General features: G+C 41.7%; 1 protein-coding gene and 1 long non-coding RNA gene across 6 annotated transcripts in view; one reads left to right on the forward strand and one right to left on the reverse strand.

The window, feature by feature from the left end:
* LOC148006970 (uncharacterized) overlaps positions 1-12,439 on the forward strand; it is a 38,506-nt gene extending 26,067 nt beyond the window's left edge. Inside the window, exon 3 of the long non-coding RNA XR_015649443.1 lies at positions 11,952-12,439. This is a non-coding gene — a long non-coding RNA (uncharacterized LOC148006970). The remainder of the gene's footprint in view (positions 1-11,951) is intronic.
* Prkn (parkin RBR E3 ubiquitin protein ligase) overlaps positions 1-19,942 on the reverse strand; it is a 1,215,323-nt gene that overhangs the window by 979,787 nt on the left and 215,594 nt on the right. For 4 of the 5 annotated variants that reach the window (XM_087584829.1, XM_087584826.1, XM_087584818.1 and 1 more), the window contains 1 exon segment: positions 12,697-12,860. The exons of the other annotated variant lie outside the window; for it this stretch is intronic. In XM_087584829.1, the coding sequence (XP_087440955.1) occupies positions 12,697-12,860 (164 nt within the window). 5 annotated transcript variants of the gene reach the window in all.

Consider the following 19,942-nt stretch of genomic DNA (forward strand, 5'->3'; position numbering starts at 1 on the left):
AAAGGCATGTGTGTGGCACAGCATGCTGATTGGCTCATGCTTCAGTAGCACTGCATGCTGAGTACACTTGTGCTTCAGCGGCATGGCATGGTAGGTGGACTCATGCTTCATCCCAGAAGTAAACTGTGGACATCTCTCACCACTCTGCACTCAATGTCACCAAACCAATCCCTTCAAAAAATCAGCATGGGTGAACGTATTCCAGGGAAACTCCAGACTCCTCCACATTCTATAGCTGGTTCTCTTTATTCCTGCACCAATTTATGAGGTACAGCATTGTATTTTGCTCAGCTGCCACCACAAACAAAAAGAAATAGAGGATGAATAGCAATCAAGAAGGAGGAAGGAGGGTAAGTAAACAGAAAGAATATCTGAAAAGCTCCTAAGGAATCATACCATTCACTATCTACCTAGAAAAGAAAAGAAAGAAACTTATAATACATATAATTGTATGTATAAATACACATATATAAGTTGATGAAATTTCCTCAACTGGACTGACAATACTCCCTCTAAGAGCCAAAGACTGCCTGACAAAAGTCCCAGCACCAGATCCAAGGAGAAGTTGTTGGGAAGGTTGATTAAAAAACTCCCAAAACATAATAGACTATTGCTGTTGCCCTTGGTTGTCCTCCAGAGATGGACGGAATATCCCTATTGCTGAAGATATCATGCACTTCAGACACAGAGCTGGGAAGGCCCTGAGCTGGAACTGAACTGAAAGCCTAGTCCTGAGGACTGGCTCTCATGGTACCCGAAGGCGCATGCGAGCTTCGAAGGACGGAGCCGACCTACAGTCCTACTGATGCCGGAGCCACGACCGTGAGCACCATTTCATGATAAACCTTGGAATGTGGCACATAGACCAGGAGAGGAGCCAGTAGCTCCCGCTTGGCTCTAAGATCTACTCAACAAGAGGGAAACGTGTCTAGTATTGGAAATCTAGCCAGCTACTCGGGGCTAGTAAAGTCATGGGTCCTGGAGGGAAACTAACCACTGCCACTTTACTAAACCGACACGATCGCTAACTACATTCTGAAGCTTTGTCCTTATATCCATGGATAAGTGTGTTCCTTGTGGATCGTCAAGGAAACTTTCCTTTGCAGTGGATGGCAACCATTACAGAAAACCGCTTCGATCAAAATGCAGACTTATAGAGCCCAGTCACAACAGATGGGCTACAAAACACTCACATGCTTAAGGCTTAGGGAATATTGTGGGGAAAAGGATGCAAAGGCTTTTTTAAGAGCCAAAGCATCAGGGAGTTTGCTTTCGGACTGTGTCTTCTAAAGATATAAGATGCCCATAAAGTTTCACCAACAAGACTAACTCATGAATTCAACAAGGACAGTAACACTATATATGCCAAGCTGGGCAGGAGAAAGCCTATACGACCTCAACCTCCACACAAAAACAAACAAACAAAAAACAAAATCCCACCACAAAAACAAAACATAGCAAAACAACCAAAAACCTTGTCACTAAGGAATGCTGAGAGTGGGTAAAATAGTCTTACCCAGGGAAGAGCTCAAGAATTGGTTGTTTGATACTGAATGGTCAGCCTTGAAAACACACATACAAGTAACATTATATAAACCAAACTGAGCTTGTTATTTATATTTAGGAATGTACATGTATATCCATACATTATGTATGTATATAACAATAATTAATGGAAGGGGATGATGAATTTGAAAGGGAGCATATGAGTGGGTATGGAGGGAAGAAAGGAGGGAAAATTAACAATAAACAAAAACAGCGTTCAAGGTAAAATAAGACAGAAAGAACATAGTAGAAGCTAAGCAATTGTAAGCAGGATTTCTGTCATCAAAGTGTATACCCATCTAATGAGAGATGCGGTATGCTGTGCAAGCAGATGCCAGTCCCTCGGATTTAGCTGGTTACTTCAAGAGCATTACACAAAATTATACAACAAAAACAGTTCATAAATGTTGACACATCCCAGGCTCCAAACATCTCCTTTCAAGCACTCAGAATAAATACAAGCAAAGTTACTAACTGAACCTGGAAAGCAAGAACCACTCATTTGGTTTTAAGTCAACAACAGAACAACAGATTATGTAAATGCAGCGTCTCCATTTAATCATTTCAGTAGGACTTATGTGCAATTTCCATTCTGGCGGCCACTCTTTCCCTCAATTTTACCTTCGAGTGACTCATAAATTCCTAGGAGCAATTTTAAGTTATTGTGTGCCCCCTTGTTAAACAGATTGTGAACAGTAAGTACTTGTAAAACTGTGCCCCATATAAAATGGCACATGGGTACAGTCTAGAATGCCAGCTTCCTTAGGATGGGACACACTCTTTTATAATAACAGTTTGTCATTTGATTTGAATCAAGGAGGCTTCCACAAATATCCTATAGAATGCTATTCTGAGGCAAGGCCGTGTGTGGAGGAGCATGTAATTTGGCATGAGTAAATCCTTTCCCTTTTCCAAATGTTTTATAACATAGTCCTAGGATAAATCAGCAACAAAGGTTTTTCTTTTTTGTGAATTACATATCAAATTAAAGTAATAACAGCCCCATATTTATGTATGTCTGTTTCCTAGGTAAAATTTTATCCAGTTCTGAGAATAACTCTAAAATACAGGCACTAATGTCATCTCCATTTTATAGATAAAAAAAAAAAAGGAGAGACTGAAGAATGTTAATGTCTGCCCTTTCCAGACAGTCTGACTCAGGGGTGATTCATATCTACTTCGTTATGAGTATTAGAAAGTCTGGCAGAATCCTAACCAAGTGATTTCATGCACAGCACCACATTCTGGAAGTTTTAACTTCTGTGTTATAGACTGCAAGAAGCATAGGTTGGATGACATCATCAGACATGACACACAAAATATATATTAGGTGTTTTGGGCTTCTGTGAGAACTGCGAGCTTACCAGTGCTGTTCAGGTGAGAACTGTGGACTCTGAGGACCATGGGCCTGTCAACTGTGGAAGTAGAGTATCTCCTTTTGTAGGGCACGAAGTTCTTGGTGCCCAAGTTTTAAGTAACAATGGTAATACCTTAGGAAGCTTGTTTTTGATTTCTCTCTCCTTCAGAGCGATGTTTTGATGAATTATGCATAGATGCAAACAAACACGCAGCTCCCCTTGAAATACTTAAAGATGCGAAAATGAGCAGGAAGCAGCCTCGGCAAAGCTTTCAAATGGCGTCTGTTTGAGACTGAGTTTGAGGATGTTCCCTAACACAAACTTCACTGGCTCCTGCCATCCTCTTTTGTGCCTCTTATGTCAGAATGTTTTATTAATTTAGGGAGTAAGCTCTAGGCCATAATTAGGCTGTACAGTAAGACTAGGCTGACTGACACTTGAAAAGGCAAGCCAGCCAGGATCAATGATAGGAAGGTTTCAATGGCAAAAATTCCTCAGTGAAGTGAACTTCTGATGCAGTCATAAAGGCTGGAGCATCTTCCCATGAGCAGCATCTGCAAGTGAATGTGCCTGGGTGCGTGTGTGTGTGTGTGTGTGTGTGTGTGTGTGTGTGTGTGTGTGTCAGGGTGACATATATACTTGGGTTTTTAGAGCTATCTACACAGGAGTTTGTAACACATCAGCAATTTCCATGGATTTCTTCTATTTGAATGAGTCCGTGTCCTGTTTTAGCATGTGGCCACAGAAACCAGCCAGCACATCCTTCTGGGCCTTACAGAGGTTGCCGTGGCAACGGTCATTTCTCTGAGGTTGATTTCTGTTAATTGAGTTTCTCCTGCTAAACAGTGTATGGAGATTGTACTCTTACCAACAGTAAGCGCAGTGCTTAATAAAGCAAAAATAGGTGGACCAAGCACAGTCAGACAATAAAGCAAAATTCCCCTATTCCTACTTAATTTTCTGTACACCTCTAAGGTTAAGATTGAATTATCTTAATTTTGACATATAAATTATAACTAAAGGAAATAAAATAGAAAATACTGTTACCCAACTAACTAAACATGTCACTCAAGTCTGTTAACAACAACAACAACAACAGAAGACAGATGTAAACTTGAATGTCATCCTGAACCTCCACAGAGCTTTCTCAAGGACATGTTTTTACTGCTCTTGTTCTCTGACAACATTAACTGGCTTGTTAACATTTCCTGGTTAAAAAATAGAAAGAAAGAGAGAGAGAGAGAGAGAGAGAGAGAGAGAGAGAGAGAGAGAGAGAGAGAGGGAGGGAGGGAGGAGAGAGAGAGAGAGAGAGAGAGAGAGAGAGAGAGAGAGAGAGAGAGAGAGAGAGAGAGAAAAGAAGGGAAAGACAGAGAAGGAGAATTTGGGTCAAAAAATCTTCTGGTTCCTAATAGTACTGGAGACTTGGACACAAACTCTTGCTTCTCCTGTTTCACTTAAAGCAGCACTATGCCACTAAACAACGTCTCTAACGATACCCAGACAACCGGATGAAGGAGTCTAAGTGCAGTGCAGGGCTGTAGAGACAATGGAATGGGTATTTGAAACAAGGACACCATGAATAGTCTTGGCTGTGAATCCCTCCCTTTCAGGGCTTCCTACGGGACAGGTGTGTATATTACAAACTCTAATCCAGGGCATCTTCTGTGTGGAGCTTGGAGGGCTGGCTGCTCCTGAGTTTGTCTCTCTCATGGGCCAACAGCCTTGGGATTTGAGCTCCACCTGGACAGTAACAAGATGAGCCTGGTAAGTCACAAACTCTGGGTCTCCTTCAGCCACTTACAAGCTAAGAGGACCACCACTCTTAAATCTTTTTTCGAGTAATTGCTTATCTGTGGCAGTTTTCAAAGATGTCTTACATGCCAACAAGGGAATAGAAAGGTTGAGGAATCGTTTAAAAAGAAATGAATAAGAAATGAATATTTCTGTGGGTCTGAATTATACAACAAGAGAAGTGATCTACATTTTCATACTAAATTGTACCATCGCTCAGAAGTAAGACAGTTCCTGAAGTCCGGCGCCTGCTGTGTACAGATCCCATGCTATCGTTCCAGAGTCTGCCACTGATCAGTACCAATCAGCCCGGTCAGTATCAGCCTGGATTCATGTGGCCCTCAGGAATGATGGGGGTAGCGATCTGTTCTACTGGCAAGGCACGAGGCAGGAAAGATGCTTGCACCAGTCCCACAGTAACTGAGATGGAGTTCACACAACTGTAAGCATGTGTACAGGGAAATCATTCTCTTGCTGCTCTCTGGATAGAATACCAGTTGACCTGGCTTCCCTCTGTCATGTAATCACAGGAGAAATGCATTATATCGGCTACTTAAGCTGTCATTTTCAAAATTTTCTCATACACAAACAATAATTCATGGTGGAAATGCATTCAACACTAAATTTATCTCACTTCCTTCTGCCTTGTATTCAATAGAGAAAGTGGAACAATTTAAAATAAATTCAGTTTACAAATGAAATCATTTCATCCCTAAATTCTATTACCTTAATGCATGTTATCAATAAAGGGAGAGCATTTTGAATGAGTGTTTTCTGTAAACAAACAACAGTGGCTATATGAAGTACCCAGTTAGTTCCTGACATTGTACTACAAGTGTCTCAATTGAATTTGGAAAATATGCTCGACTGAGTACACTGTGGTCAAGAATTATTTACTTCTTATTTGGGTGAAATACTTGGCAAAGGTTCTGTAATTGAATGCTAATCGTGGGTATTTAGACCTGTGAGACCATGAAGAGTCTGCCTACGCACTCAGCTTCCTGTGTTGTTAGACTGCAGCAGATGGTGCTGCTGGATTTCTGGACTACTGGGTGGCTTCTTTTCTGGACCTTTGACAAGGCAGGGAGTTATTGAGGCTCTTTTCTTCTTTCTTTCTTTCCTTTGCCCATTGGAATTTCTGGGGTGACACCTTCATCAGTCCCAGTTCTGGGATAACGGTATAAAGGGATTGCCGGGGATCTGTGGGTCCTTGTTCAGTGGGGTCTTTGCTCAGTGTAATCTTCAGAATGCTGCTGCACTTGCATTGTATGTAATATACAGGCTTCCGAGGGTGCTAACTCGGGGTAGGGTGTACAGGGAAGAGCGCTGGCCTGGCTTCTCTGGAACAGAGTTCTCAACCCCCTCTCTGGGCTTTGCTGTCCTTGTCTTGGTTTTGTTTTATTTCTTTTCTTTCTTCTTTTATTTTCCTCTACATTTCTCAAGCTCTGACCATCTTCTAAAAGTGCATCCTTAAGAAGTGGAATTCCATGTTGGCTTTTTTTTTTGTTAATGCTTGATATTGTTTTTTACATTAGTCTTGTACTCTTTCACCAGCTAGGACATCATACCTGCTTACATTTTTATTATTAAAACTGTCAGGAGACTTTAGTATTGAGATATTGTTTCCCAAAGTACCTGCAAAGAAGCCTCATGGAACACTTTCATCCTTGGTCAAACTGAGGCTCTAAAATCTGAGATACGATGCCCAGAATCTCAGTTTGCCAGGACTATACCTACGTAAGCATTTTGTTCTGGGCTGATTTTAATAGAGTTTCTCTCATCCTCGAAGCACTACAGTTTTACATAGACTGTGCCTCTACAAATTGTGAAGAGGGAAAAAAAAGAAAGATGGGGGAAACCCCAGGGAGAACGTGTACCCCTCCTGCTGCATGTTTTCGTCAGTATAGCATCTGGTTTTCATTCACCTGTACAAGCTTTGAGTACCTCATATACCTTCATTTTTCTCCCTCAGCAGCTCATATTGTGAGCTCACACTGTAGAATACAAACCTACATAATAATGACCAAACAGTCACAAGCATGTTCTAGAACTGTGCAAAAATAGCAAAGAATGCTAAAATCCAGACAACTGTACATTTAAATAGAAAAGAACTCAGAGCATGCAATGGGCCAGGTCTTTACAAAGAAGCTCTAATATGGACATAGTTTGCTAGCTTTTCAAAATTGAAATCGCTGAAAGGGTTTATTAAAAATTCCATAAATACCAAAGTTTTTTTTTTAATTTTTATTTTTTCAGTGCACCTAGGTACATTAGCAAAATGACAATGTCAAAGGGGGAAATTGGGGGTTGTTAAGTGATGGCATGGCTACTACCATTGAACAAAGAGAAACACTAATTAATTAAAGCCACAAAGGCAGAGTCACAGACGTGCTTTTATGGTTCTCTTTCGTTAAAACAAAATGAGCTGGGCAGGTGGTGCCTCTCTAACCCTTAGGAGGTGGAGGGAGATGGAACTCCGAATACAAGGCTAGCCTGGTCTATACATCAAGTTCCAGGAGAGCCAGAGGGACATAATTGAGAGCCATTGATTAAAAAGGATATATATATATATATGTAACATGTATTAATACTAGAGTCAGCAAAAGCTGATCTAATTCTAATGAAAGGGCAATGGTAATGCTGGGAGGATTAAAGGGGCATGAAAAAAACTCCAGCTTTCAATAATTCAGTTTAACAACAGTCATGTGAATTAGACACAATTCATAGTATTTGGAAGAACCTAGTTTAGCTCTTTTTAAAAAATTAGCGTAATTAGGGACATGCTGAAAGGGGTCTGTCTCCTATAGTAACGTGTATGTGTTCTTGGAGTTTATAGTAGCCTCATTTTTCTCAACTACTAACATGTCTGACTTCATCAGTTAAAGCCAGGACTACTAGTTACAGCCTTTGAAATATATGGAATGGCCACCAAGGAAAACATCGTTAGTTATTAAAATCGAATTATCCTTGTTCTCAGCTCAGATCTATTGATATCGGAAAACTCTGAAAGATAGTCATACTTACTAGTAAGTATAGTAAGTACTATACTTACTAGAATCATTTAAATAAAGCAAGTCTCCAAGTGTGTGTATGTGTCCATATGTTCATACCTGTGTGTGTGTGTGTGTGTGTGTGTGTGTGTGTGTGTGTGTGTGTGTGTATTTTAGACATAAAGTACTGTTCAATGAAATTTGTGGATATTTGGGTAAATCCTATATAACAGTAAATTCCTACATGGGGTAGTTTGAATTAAGAAGGCTTGCCATAGGCCTGGATGCTTGGACACCAGGGAGTGACTATTTTTAAGGATCAGGAGGTATGAACTTGTTGGAGTAGATGTGGCCTTGTTGGAGGAAGTATGTCACTGGGGGTAGGCTTTGGGGTCTCAGAAAGTCTATTCCACACCCACAGCCTTTCTCTTCCTGCTACCCGTGGATCTGGATGTTAAGTTCACAACTTCTCAAGCACCATGTCTGCCTGTGTATTGGCAGCTCCCTGCCATGATGAGAGTGGACTAAATCTGGAACTGTGAGCCCTGACTGCTGCTGCTTTTCTTAATAAGAATTGCTGTGGTCATGGCGTCTCTTCACAGCAGTAGAACACTGACTAAGACACGGCGTAAAACATACATTTCTACTTTATTCTGTGTGTGTGCTGAAAGTTCAATTCATCATTACAGAGAGAATACAAATTAAATAACTTCCCTACAGGCCACATTTAAACAATGTATCCCACGTTTCTGCTAATGGTTAATTTTACTTCAAGGGGAGCAGCCTGGACAATTGTCAAAGCTTATTCTGGGTCTGACCTGTGTCTCTGAATGAGGTCAGTGCCTGTGCTGGTGGACTGAGTAAACAGGCTGCCTCCTAGTGTGAGGTGGCCTTGTCCTGTCTGCTGAGCATCTCTGTTATGGGGCAAAAGAGCTGAGGGCTAAGAAAAGGGAATTCCCCTCCACCATCTTGAGGGAGAGCATCATTCTTCTTCTTGCCTTTAGACTTGAACTAAAATGTTAGCTCTGCCTGGGGTAGGCCTTGAACTAGGGCTGTACTTCTGGCTTTGGCTCAGAGACCTGCATATTGGCTTGGAGCATCACTGGTGATTCTCTGAGGTTTTCACCTGCAGAGTGCAGATCTGGGGACCTTTCAGCCTCCTTAATGACGAGAGTTAATTTCTAATAATGCACCTTTATAAATAAGTCCAGTGTTATAGCTAATATATAGCATATAATACAAATCACACACACACACACACACACACACACTCACACACACACACACACACACACATGACACAAACACTTTATTTATTGGTTCTATTTTGCGAGAGGACCCTGACTAATATTCTGACTAACCCTCTGCTGATCTATTAACAGCAAAGCATTTAGTGAAAATACAATTAATTCTGCTCAAAAGTCCAAATAGATACTAAAGTCTCTCTCATTGCAGCAGTTAATATAATGGTAAAGTTCACACCACACATTCACACACACACACACACACACACACCACACATACACACAGATGTTTGCCCAGAGTAAGCCAATATAATGGTAAAGTTCACAGTTTGGGATATAAACAACTGTACTAGAATTCATTTTCCTTGTATAATTTTTAATAACAAATTTGAAATTACAGAGGGTGATTTGAGGAATTTTGACATGCAGTGTGTTGTGTTTGGCTAAATGGAGAAGAGTGACTCAAGTGGGCTTTTAGTACTCGGTTGCAAGAGCTGACAGGAACTCTTAGGGAAGGAAGAAAATGGGGATTTTTCTGTTTGTTATAGTGGGGAAATAGAGCACACATACATGCACACATACACAGCATAGCATGATGCTTGCACTGTTACTGCTACCTCATCTCTAGCTTATTTTACACGCATGGATTATGATGTCTGAGGGGAGTCTTGAGATGATCTAAGAACGGCCATCAGGATACCCACAGTTAACAATGACACACATTTGTAAACGTAGGCTTATACATAACCCTTTCACATGAACGGACACATTCCTTTCCTTACAAAGTTTCAGCAAGACTGCAGGGCTCAGTTATTTCTGCCTTTAAAATGAGCAATGTGAGACAAAGAAGCCAAATTCTCCAATGTGTATCCTGTGTGTTAACATCCATTTGCCTTGATTTGTTACATTAAAAACTGGACACAATCTAAAGATTTAATAGGTAGATGAAGATATCAACACTGTTAGAATACCATGCATGTGCTTAGCATGATATTATGTTAAGGAAAACAGTCTTAATGGATGCAAAATCGACTCACACTCATTATGACTTGACGCAAGTGTCAGCCATTCATAAAGGCAGGGGCTAGTCCATGTGGCCGAGCTTGATAGACAGCATTTCTCCTCTGAGAACTCTCCAAGTATGTCTGCTTCCTTTCAGTGATAAGTGGAGCTGAACATATTACAGAGTCCTCTGTCACTTGCACCAAATTCCCATTGCTTATAACAGAAATTAAAAAAAAAAAATTTGTGTCTATGTGTACAGTGTTTATATGCACAAACACATTCGTGTGTGTGTGTGTGTGTGTGTGTGTGTGTGTGTGTGTGTGTGTGGACAAGCACACATGTCAGTTCCCACCTTCACTGAATTTGCAGCAGGGTGTCTTGTTTACTGCTGCCAGGCTAGCTGCCCTGTTAGCTTCTGATGTCCCCTTAAGAGCACTGGAATTACAAGCAACTGTATAGGGCTATCGCTACGTCAGGCTTAAAGTGGGTTCTGGGATCTGAATTCAGGTTTTTGTGTTTCTGTGACAACCTTTGTCACTGAATGATCCCCTCAGCCCCTAAGAACAGCTATGTTCTGCTTTTATGTTTTAAGTCTCGGAATTTAGAGTCTGTAGGAAAGCCTCAAGAGTGCCAGTTGGGTGGACTGTACTTCCTGACACGCGTCCTTGTCACCGAAATGAGGATACTCATACTGCTTTGTGCTCAGCCCTTGGTGATTGAATCTATTTCACTTGCTGTAAAAGTATTTCTCTCTGGGCAACTATCTGTGAATATTAAATTTGCACCCTACATCCAGACCCAGGTTCCAACGGTTAGTTAAATATCTCTCCATAAATATCCACTCCTCATAAACTCTCAGCACCCCTGGAAATTCAGCTCCCTTCCCATGGCGTTTTATGGAATCCCGTTCACTGCAGGACCAGGTCTGTCAGGATTCTGTCAAATGCCCTGCCAACTCCATCTTTCCCTCTGTCTTCAGTATCGCCTCCAGGTTCCGGAAGGACGAAGCCCGTCTTCCTTCCCGAGGCTGTGGAGGGTGCTGTCCTTCCACCAGAGGAATCCTCATCTGGATTCAGTCCATTTGGGAGCTCTGTCCTGGTACCTTCCCAGTCTGCACCTTTGAAACATCACGATATCTATGGGCTATACAGCATTAACTATGCATAGCATGTGCGTACTATAGGCTGGACCTCATGGCACCTCAATGATTTCATCCTATGTGGTGCTGGCAGACAGTTTGATCTCGAATTCCTTTACTTTAGAGCCCTAAGCGGGTAAAGAGCAGACTTCTGGAATGAACTCCTTTTCACCCAAGCCCCTGAGAAGCTCTGAGCACTGGAAGCTCTAAAAGTGTGAACCAAGCTAATACTGTTGAAACAATGCATAGATTTTTATAAAATCAGTCCCCCACAGCAGTTAATCTTACTGAATAAGGAACAGCTAACTGTTACACTCGCCCCACCTTGTACAGGCGAAGGGGCTTTAAAATCTAATGGTTCTCATAATAAAGTCTATCTGGACTCGAGAAACAGCTTTAGAACCATTTATTTGAGAAGGAGACCACTTAGGTTTAGAAGTTGGCAGGAACGCAGAAAGCTTTTTAGTTGACTGAAATAAAAAACAAAATCAAAACACTTCTTAGCACAGGCACTTTCCTTATGAAAACAAATAGCAGGAAAGCAAGGCACAGCAGTTTCTGCACAATGGGCGTGAGTCCTACTGCCACCAGCGGGGGCAGGGAGAATAGCAGAAGTGATTTGCATTTCTATAGTTTCTTTGTACACCCACATTCCAAAAAGCTTTTCACAAAGCAGCGAACACCTCAGTCCACAAGAGGACTGACGGGACTAGGCAGTCTGAGGTCTGAATACAACACAGATCCCCATCCAACTGGGAGCAGGGGCTCCACCATACACCGAGAGGAGGGAACGAGCTTTTCCCTGCTTCTAATCACTTGAGTAAATGTGGCCATTTCTGCTGAACTTCCCTCCAAAACACTCACTGTTCTCTCATTCTAGGCAACCGGCCTGCGCATCGATTGCTAACCAGTTCCTTGGATGCCTGCAAAACTCATTTCTCCAAATGTACAAGATGCCATAAAGAAGAGGGTTTCCATGGCACAGCAGGGGCCAGATACACAGGAAGCAGAACCCCATGGTTCACTTGGTTCTGTATCGGGGTGTAGGCCAGGGATAACTCTGTATATGCTTGGAGATACGAAGATGGACTTTTGCTGTGTAATTTCCAGGCTGCCTATCCACCGCTCAGAGCCCTCGGCAAATGGGGCCCTGGGCCAGTGTCTGCTGTAGTCCAGGCAGCAGCTGTGAGTGTCCTCCAGGGGTCACAGTCGGGTTGTAAATCCCTCACAGAGCTTGGGCTGAGCAGCCTTATAGGGAACAATTTATTTGAATCCTTCTTCATTAAGATTCAAATGGAATAAGGAAGGTAAAAATTGAACAGACCCAGAAATTGTGCCTTCCTGCTCCCTCAGTCAGTAAACATTTATTCACTAAGCCGAGCGCCTGGCTTCTTTCTCCCCCTCTTGGCTCACTCACACTTGTTCCTCCAGTCCTTCCTGCATACTGTTTTAATGCATAATTAAGAAGGTCAGAATTAATGAAGCCGTGTGGAGTAAAGTTCAAGGAATCCCCAGGCACTATTTATTCTATTAGATCTCAGGCATGAATGTCAGATTGGCAGCATAAACTGCAAGGGCCTTGGCCCTGGCTACATCCCAGGGACCACCCACCCAGGGAGACTCACCTGTACTGTCAGGTGATTCTGCAGCTCCTTCCCAGCAAAAATCACTCGCAGCTGGTCAGCTGGAACCCCCTGTCGCTTAGCAACCACTTCCTTGAGCTGGAAGATGCTGGTGTCAGAATCGACCTCCACTGGGAAGCCATAGCTGGAGTTGAACCTGACAAACACTAGACAAGACCAGGGGCAGAGAGAGAAGAAAGAACATTACTCCAAGCCTTTAATGGCCAGTGAAATGTCTCTGAAGCCTCTTGCCCCTCACCTGCCCTCCAGTGAATGACAAAAATTTTCTCTCATTTATAACAGAGAAGTTTATTCTATAGAGCAATAATTAGAAAAAAAAAACAAAAAACAGAAACAAAAACAGTTTTCCCAAGGTGTTTCCTGCTTATACCCTGGCCAGTGACCTGCAAACCAAGACTGCTTTGTGCCTTTCACAGTCCTTCTGGAACAGAGGGAGTCAAGCGGAGAATTTGCTTGATTGGAATCTCGAGATTCCCATGAGTGTATAGAATATTCTGCTCCAACAGACTGAACAAATGCTCATTCCCTCCACAGAGTCCACTGCATTAAACTCAAAGGCAGAATGTGGCTGCCCCAGAAAGAAATGTTAGAAATGGAAGGCACTATGCAGACAGCTGAAGAGAGCATGGGCCCTATGATAGGACGCTGGGCTCTGTGAAAGAACTCCAGGCAAGGCTTTGAGTCTAGGTTCTGTGAAGGCCTCTGCTCACTGTGTAAGGAATTTGCACCCTGTGTTCTTAGTTCACAGGTCACAGTGGATTTCTAAAGAGATCTTGAAGTGACATCATCTCTGCTGTAGCCACCACTCTCTTCATTAGGCTCTGGCTAGATACCATGATGTCTCCCACAGTGTCTTCTCATTCCCCTTGTCAAACCATATATAGCATTTCTTCCATTTGCCTGCTGTTTCCAACTATCCGCCTTTTTATCCCTCCCCCATTGCCCTCTCATTTACTCCTCAAATAAAGGGAGCCCTCACTGAGTACCACCCCACCCTGAGATATCTAGTCTAGTCCCAGCAGGTCTAAGCACATTCTCTCCCATTGAGGCCCAACAATGAGGCAGTCCAGGTAGGGGAAAGGGGACCTAATGGCAGGGAACAGAGATGGAGATAACCCCCCACCTTCCACTTGTTAGGGGACCCACATGACTACTCCATATCAGGCTCTTACTGTCTAGTCTCTTGAGCCAGGTGGGGTAGTGCATGTCTTTAATCTCAATACTCCAGAGCAGAGCAGCTGGATCTCTGTGAGTTCTAGGCCAGACTGCTCTATGAAGCAACTTCTAGAATGGTCTAGACTACATAGTGAGGCCCTGTCTTAAATAAAATAAAACAAACAAATAATATTTTCTAAGTTCTTACATCATTTAGCTTCTTCAATTAGTCTGTTTTTAGTTTTGTAGTATATTTTTTATTTTTAATTTAAAGATTTCTTCAAAACAGCATACAAACTATTAAATAATGGTGTGAGACTGACATAGGAGCTTTCTAGTTAACTTTAGGGACAGGAACCTCAATTCTGACCCCCAGCCCCCACTTCCCTCTCTTTAACAAGCATTTTTTAAATACTTTTAAAATTCACTTTTCACCCCAATCACAGCCCCTCTCCCTCCTCTATTTCCAGTCCCATCATTAAAAATTCTTTCCCCATTGCCCTCTTCCTCCTCCTCAGATAAAGAGAGCCTCCATCGGGTGCCACCCCACCTTGGGATGTCTAGTCCCAGTAGGTACATCCTTTCCCACTGAGGCCCAACCAGGCAGTTCAGGGAGGAGGAGGGGATCCAATGGCAGGGAACAGAGACTGAGATAGGCCCTGTTCTACTTGTTCTGTTTGCTATAAATGTGCAGGGGCCTAGGTCCAGCTCCTGCATGCTCCCTCATTAGTGGCGCAGGCTCTGTGAGCCCTCATGGTCCTGGGTTAGTTGACTCTGTGGGTCTTCAGGTGGTCCCCTTGGTCACTGTGACTTGCTCACCTCTATTCCCCATTCTTCCAAGGAACCTCAATTCTTATCCTTGTTGTGGTTCTGTCCTGGCTGAAGATGAGAAGCTACACATGGGTTTGGAAGCTCTGGTTCCTGGCCTGGTTTCTTGTTATTTTTCTTCTCCTTTTATACAGTTACCTGAAAAACCCTATATTAGTGTGCGACCAGAACTCCAGTCTAGACACATACATGGAAAGGCAAAGGGCCACTCATGGTTGAACAAGTTGGAATTACTGCCCTACTCTCCTGCCCCAAACCAGAAAAGCCAACACACTTGTTGGAACCCTTTCCTGTTCTTTAGTACCTTTGCATGTGCGACATGGCGAAGAGCTCCCTCAGGAAAGTACTGTAGCACAAGGTTACAAATGCAGCCTTCAGACACAAACCCTGCCATTCCTTTTTGTTCAGTGGGCTAAAGGTAAACATCAACCTTCCCTCTTCAATTCTCAAAAACATGAACCTGAAAAATGGGCAGACTTTGGATGATGCTACGTTAGTGGATATCCATCCATGTATGTCTCTGTTATGTTTAATTGTGGATCTAATGCTGAATAATTATCAACTTGACTGAGATCATCTGATTAATAATATTTAGATAATAATTATTGTGCCAGTGATGGCCAGGCACTTACATATGCTGCAAGAGAGGTCTTTTCTGAGCCCTCTGTAATCTGGGCAGCACAGTGCTACTATTCAGTAGAGCTGTACATGAAGTCCAGAGAACTATAGTCACTTTCCTGTGGGCATCAGCTTCTTTGTAATGAAATTGGAGTTCATATATAGCTCATCCCATTCCTAGCAAAGCTGCCTAAGACCTCAGAAGGAAGAACATAGTCCTTTTCTCATGATAGAAAAGATTAACAACAGTAGAGCAAAAGCTCACGTCCTAATGTGATGTATTACCTATACAGAAGAAAACGGGATAGGAAAGAAAAGGGGGAAAGCGATTCCAGGGAATGGGGGACAACGGTTCTGAAACAGTGAAATAGAATAGAGAACATACGGTGCAGAAGACTCAAGAGCAGAAGACCGAACAGCTTTTAAATATCTAGAAAAGGTGAAAACTAGAAGGATAGGAAATTCAGGAAAAATACTAAATATCAAGAAAACGTGGCAGTGTATGGTGTGTGTGTGTGTGTGTGTGTGTGTGTGTGTGTGTGTGTGTGTGAGTTCATTCAACACCTTTGAAAATACAGGTGACAAAGTAAAAATATATTGACAGCAGTCATGTATGCATAACATCTCAGATCAAAACAATCAATCCATCAGTTAAATCACAGAACGGGGGTTACAAGGGACAAAGATGTGATCAAGTTCTAAATCTTACTGTGTTTTCTACTACTGTAAATAGATTTTTAAAAAAAGACAACACTATGGGGGCGATGTAGAAAGAAGTTGTTGGAAACTACACTAAAGGCACTATGCAACTATATTAAAAACCCCAAAAGACTCTGTTTTAATGTGTTTCCCCAAGGGTTTAAGTCATGAAAATCCTCCTGTAAATGCAGGACTTTTGAAGGAAATTGAGGGGAAAAAGGTGAAATAATAGTAGTAGCAGAAATGAAATTACAAATTATCTGTATAACTATTCAAATCATGTTTTAGGTTTTATTAAGTGTTCGTTGTTCTATAAATAGTCTTAAATTCACTTTTTATAAATTATGAAAATTATATACAAATAGATACTTTTGAATAGTAAGCCTGTGATACAAATTGATTTTATAATAAAACGAGCAACTAAGCCTATTGTATCAACCAACTGTAATTCTTGCATAGGCTAAAGAGGAACATCTTAAGAAGGTGGGCGGTTCAATATGCAAATGTCATGTGGATACCAAATCCGGTCTGTACAGCTTCTCAACTCCAGCCATGATTCTTGAGTATGGAGAGGCAGAGAGACCCAGTGTTCTCTCTCACGGAAAGCAAGACACTTTAGAGTCAGGCAAACAGTAACTTGATTCCTGGCCACCCTTCTTTCTAATTTTATAACTTAGGATAAATTGTCCGGTATCTGCCACTCCTGGTTGGATTGTCTACTGAGACAATCAGTGGGATCATATACCACCTCCAGAGCCTGTTCCATATTCCCGTGATTTCATTTCAGAAACAGCCACAGAGCAGAAGAGCTCTTCCTGAAAACAGTTTCTTACATGAGCTGTCTGGAGGGGCTGGAGATAATTTTAAAACCATAGCATTTGTTCGTTGTGTACTATGAAAAATTAACTAGTATTCAGGAAAGCACTGGGTAAAGCAGATTTCTCAGGTCTTATCACCATAATGGACCCAAATTATTCTAAGAGCTAAGAGAGAAATTTGGCTAGTCATCATTTTCTGACATTTGATTGTATATTTTCTTGTTCTTGTTCTTCTTGTTCTTGTTCTTCTTGTTCTTCTTGTTCTTGTTCTTCTTCCTCCTCCTCCTCCTCCTCCTCTTCTTCTCTTTCTTCTCCTCCTTCAGTTTATTATAATACTTCTTGCAACATCTGAAGTGTCTTATCACCTTCAACAAATGATGTGAGTAGGTGGATCGTCAATGACATAATACACTGAGAAGAAAAACTATGAGATGCAATGGCCACTTTCTTGAAGACAAGGCCTCCTGTCTTGTCTCAAGCTTGACATTTCCATTTTAAGAGCTGGGAAAATACACTCTCCCAACCCCTGTCATCTCTCACTAGTGTCCTGAAAACCTAAAGGATAAGAAAGTAAATGGGAGTTTGTTGGGGAGAGGCATCATTGGGTAGTAGACCCATATGGTACCTTCAAGGTTGTTTCAATGGTGTGGCCTAAGCAGGGTACAGGGTTTTTTTGTGATCATGATCTTACTTGATCTGTCTACCACCCAAGGGCTATTTTACTCCTTCTCTGGGGATGGCAGAGTGGGACTGCCTCACCCTCCTGTCAGTGTTTTGGGGATTTGTTCAGGAATGGGTCCATATCAATTAACCCCTGGCTTTCATTTCCCTGCTGGTGATACAAGTTAAGACTAATTGACAGGAAATCCAGGCTGTCAACATTTGGTGAAAATGTACATTTGCTGTTATGAAGAATCATGCGCAGCTGAGCATTTTAGCTGAGGAAATCAAACAAAAGCAAGCCCAAGACAGAAAACTAATATCAACTTCTATATGGACTCTGTGCATCTACTAGGGCAAGACCTGGCTCCAAAGGGAGAGACTGCCCTATACTCTATAGGATTTCAGCCCCAGCTGCACCCTAGTAAATACCAAGGGCAAGTTTTGTTCTGGTAGTTAAAAACTTCTCAGGTATATATTTCCAAGTGTCCCCTGATGAGGCTTTCCTTCTCTTTCTTTGAGAACTATCTCTAAGTCTGGTAGCTCTTGCTTGAAACAAGAAAACGGACAAACAAGCAAATAAACAAAAGTCACATGTTCACACTCCCCCTTAGTTGCTACTCCATTTTCTGCATGGGGAATTTTATTGAGAATTACTTATATTTCTGATGTCTATTTGAAAGAAATACACATTGCAGAAACCCATTTGGGAAGAGTGTTTGTGGCAAATCGGTAGTCTTCATATTTTTAATCCATCATTACCTTTTTTTGGATCAGAGACATTCCATGTAGTTTGTTCTAAGATTTACAATATTCTTTTCCTTTGGCATCTGTCTCTACTTTCTCCTGGTATTTCCCTGGAGCACAGGGCAGACTTCTGTAATTTCATCTTATGGTTTCCCTACCTTTGTTGCACCTACATATTTGGAATAACCAATAAATATTAGGATGCCTTTTCTTTAGTATGAGTGTAGTCCCAAGTGGCTTCATCTAATAGAGGGCTGTAATACAATGAGAGTAATGGACTCCTACACCTCTTGTTCAGACTTGTCTCCCTGGAACTCTAGATATGGGCATCTACTAGATTAGAAGTGTTTGGCCAGCATCTAAGAAGTGCAGTGAAATGAATGCTTTTCTGAATGGTCCCAGCACCTTGCATTATTGTCACTGTCTTTGAACGGTTCCTGAATTTTCTTAATTACATCCATAGCATATTCCTAACCATCTAACTCTCTCCCTCTTCATCAATGCCACATGTTCCCAGCTGCCATTATCTCTCAAAATGATGCAGAGTTGCCTACATTGCTTCTGAACTCCAGAGTTGTCCATCTCTGATTCAGGCCAGGCAGAAAATGTGCTTTTCTGGACTGTCGATCAACACGTATGGCTTCCCTACACTGGCTGTCCCTGGGTTTCTTCTACCCTCAGAGGGAAGGACTCCATCCTGACTCTGGACACAAAGCCCTTCATGATCCAGACTCTGGCTACTTTTCTAAGCTCTAAGACCCTGGTATACCACTCCCAGGCTTGGCCACCAAACTCTCCCTGCACACTTGTAGCATCTTGTAAGTGCTTTAGTTTGTCCCAATTTTGTTTTGTTTTGTCTTACTACAGATGACCAAAGCCTACAGAAAGGATTTAGCATTCATAAAGTAAACCTGTTTTCAATCTTGACTGTTTATATTCATTCTTCAAATCACCCAGTAGAGGCTTGTAACTTACTAGTCACTTACCTGGAACTGTCCATATAATTTGTGATATACCTCCAGTCATTAAAATCTAGAATACAAAGTAATAATAACAAAGGTGCCAGTGAGATGCTTAGCCATCAAAAGTACTGGCTACTCTTTCAGAGCACCTATGTTCAATTCCTAACACCCAGATCTGATATCTTCTGGCCTTTGCAGTCAACAGGCATGTACATGGTACCCGGACATGCATGCAAACAAAACACCCACATAGATATAATAATCTATTAATTAAAAGTAATAACAATGAATATTTATGTGTAGTCATTTATAGATGTATATTTATACATGCAAGTTGTAGGTTGATGTCATTATGCAGGTGAAGACAGGTATAGAATAGTACAAGGCCTGTCATTGAATGATAAGGAAGGATGGGTGGGAGAAAAGTTTTAGAGAGAGGCAACTGGAGTGAGGGGAGAGCAGCAGGAGAAATACCATGGAAGCAGATGTAAATGATCCTTGCCGTGTACCTTTACATAGACACAGGTTGTTATGAATATTCTTAAGGAATGGATAATTACAGGATTTTGTGTATCTAGACAAGAAAACTATATCTTATCTAGGTGGATGGTTTATATCCTTATTAATTGGCTGTAAGTTAATTGTGTGGATGTATTGTACATTGAGCTTTTAACATATAAATCTGGTTGTTGGCTTCCACTTTGTTGAGTCTTGACTTAACTGGGTTGTTGGGAGTGTGAA

Source organism: Rattus norvegicus, chromosome 1 (genome assembly GCF_021556685.1).
Source record: "Rattus norvegicus strain SHRSP/BbbUtx chromosome 1, alternate assembly SHRSP_T2T, whole genome shotgun sequence".
In the NCBI taxonomy this organism is placed as follows: Eukaryota; Metazoa; Chordata; class Mammalia; order Rodentia; family Muridae; genus Rattus; species Rattus norvegicus.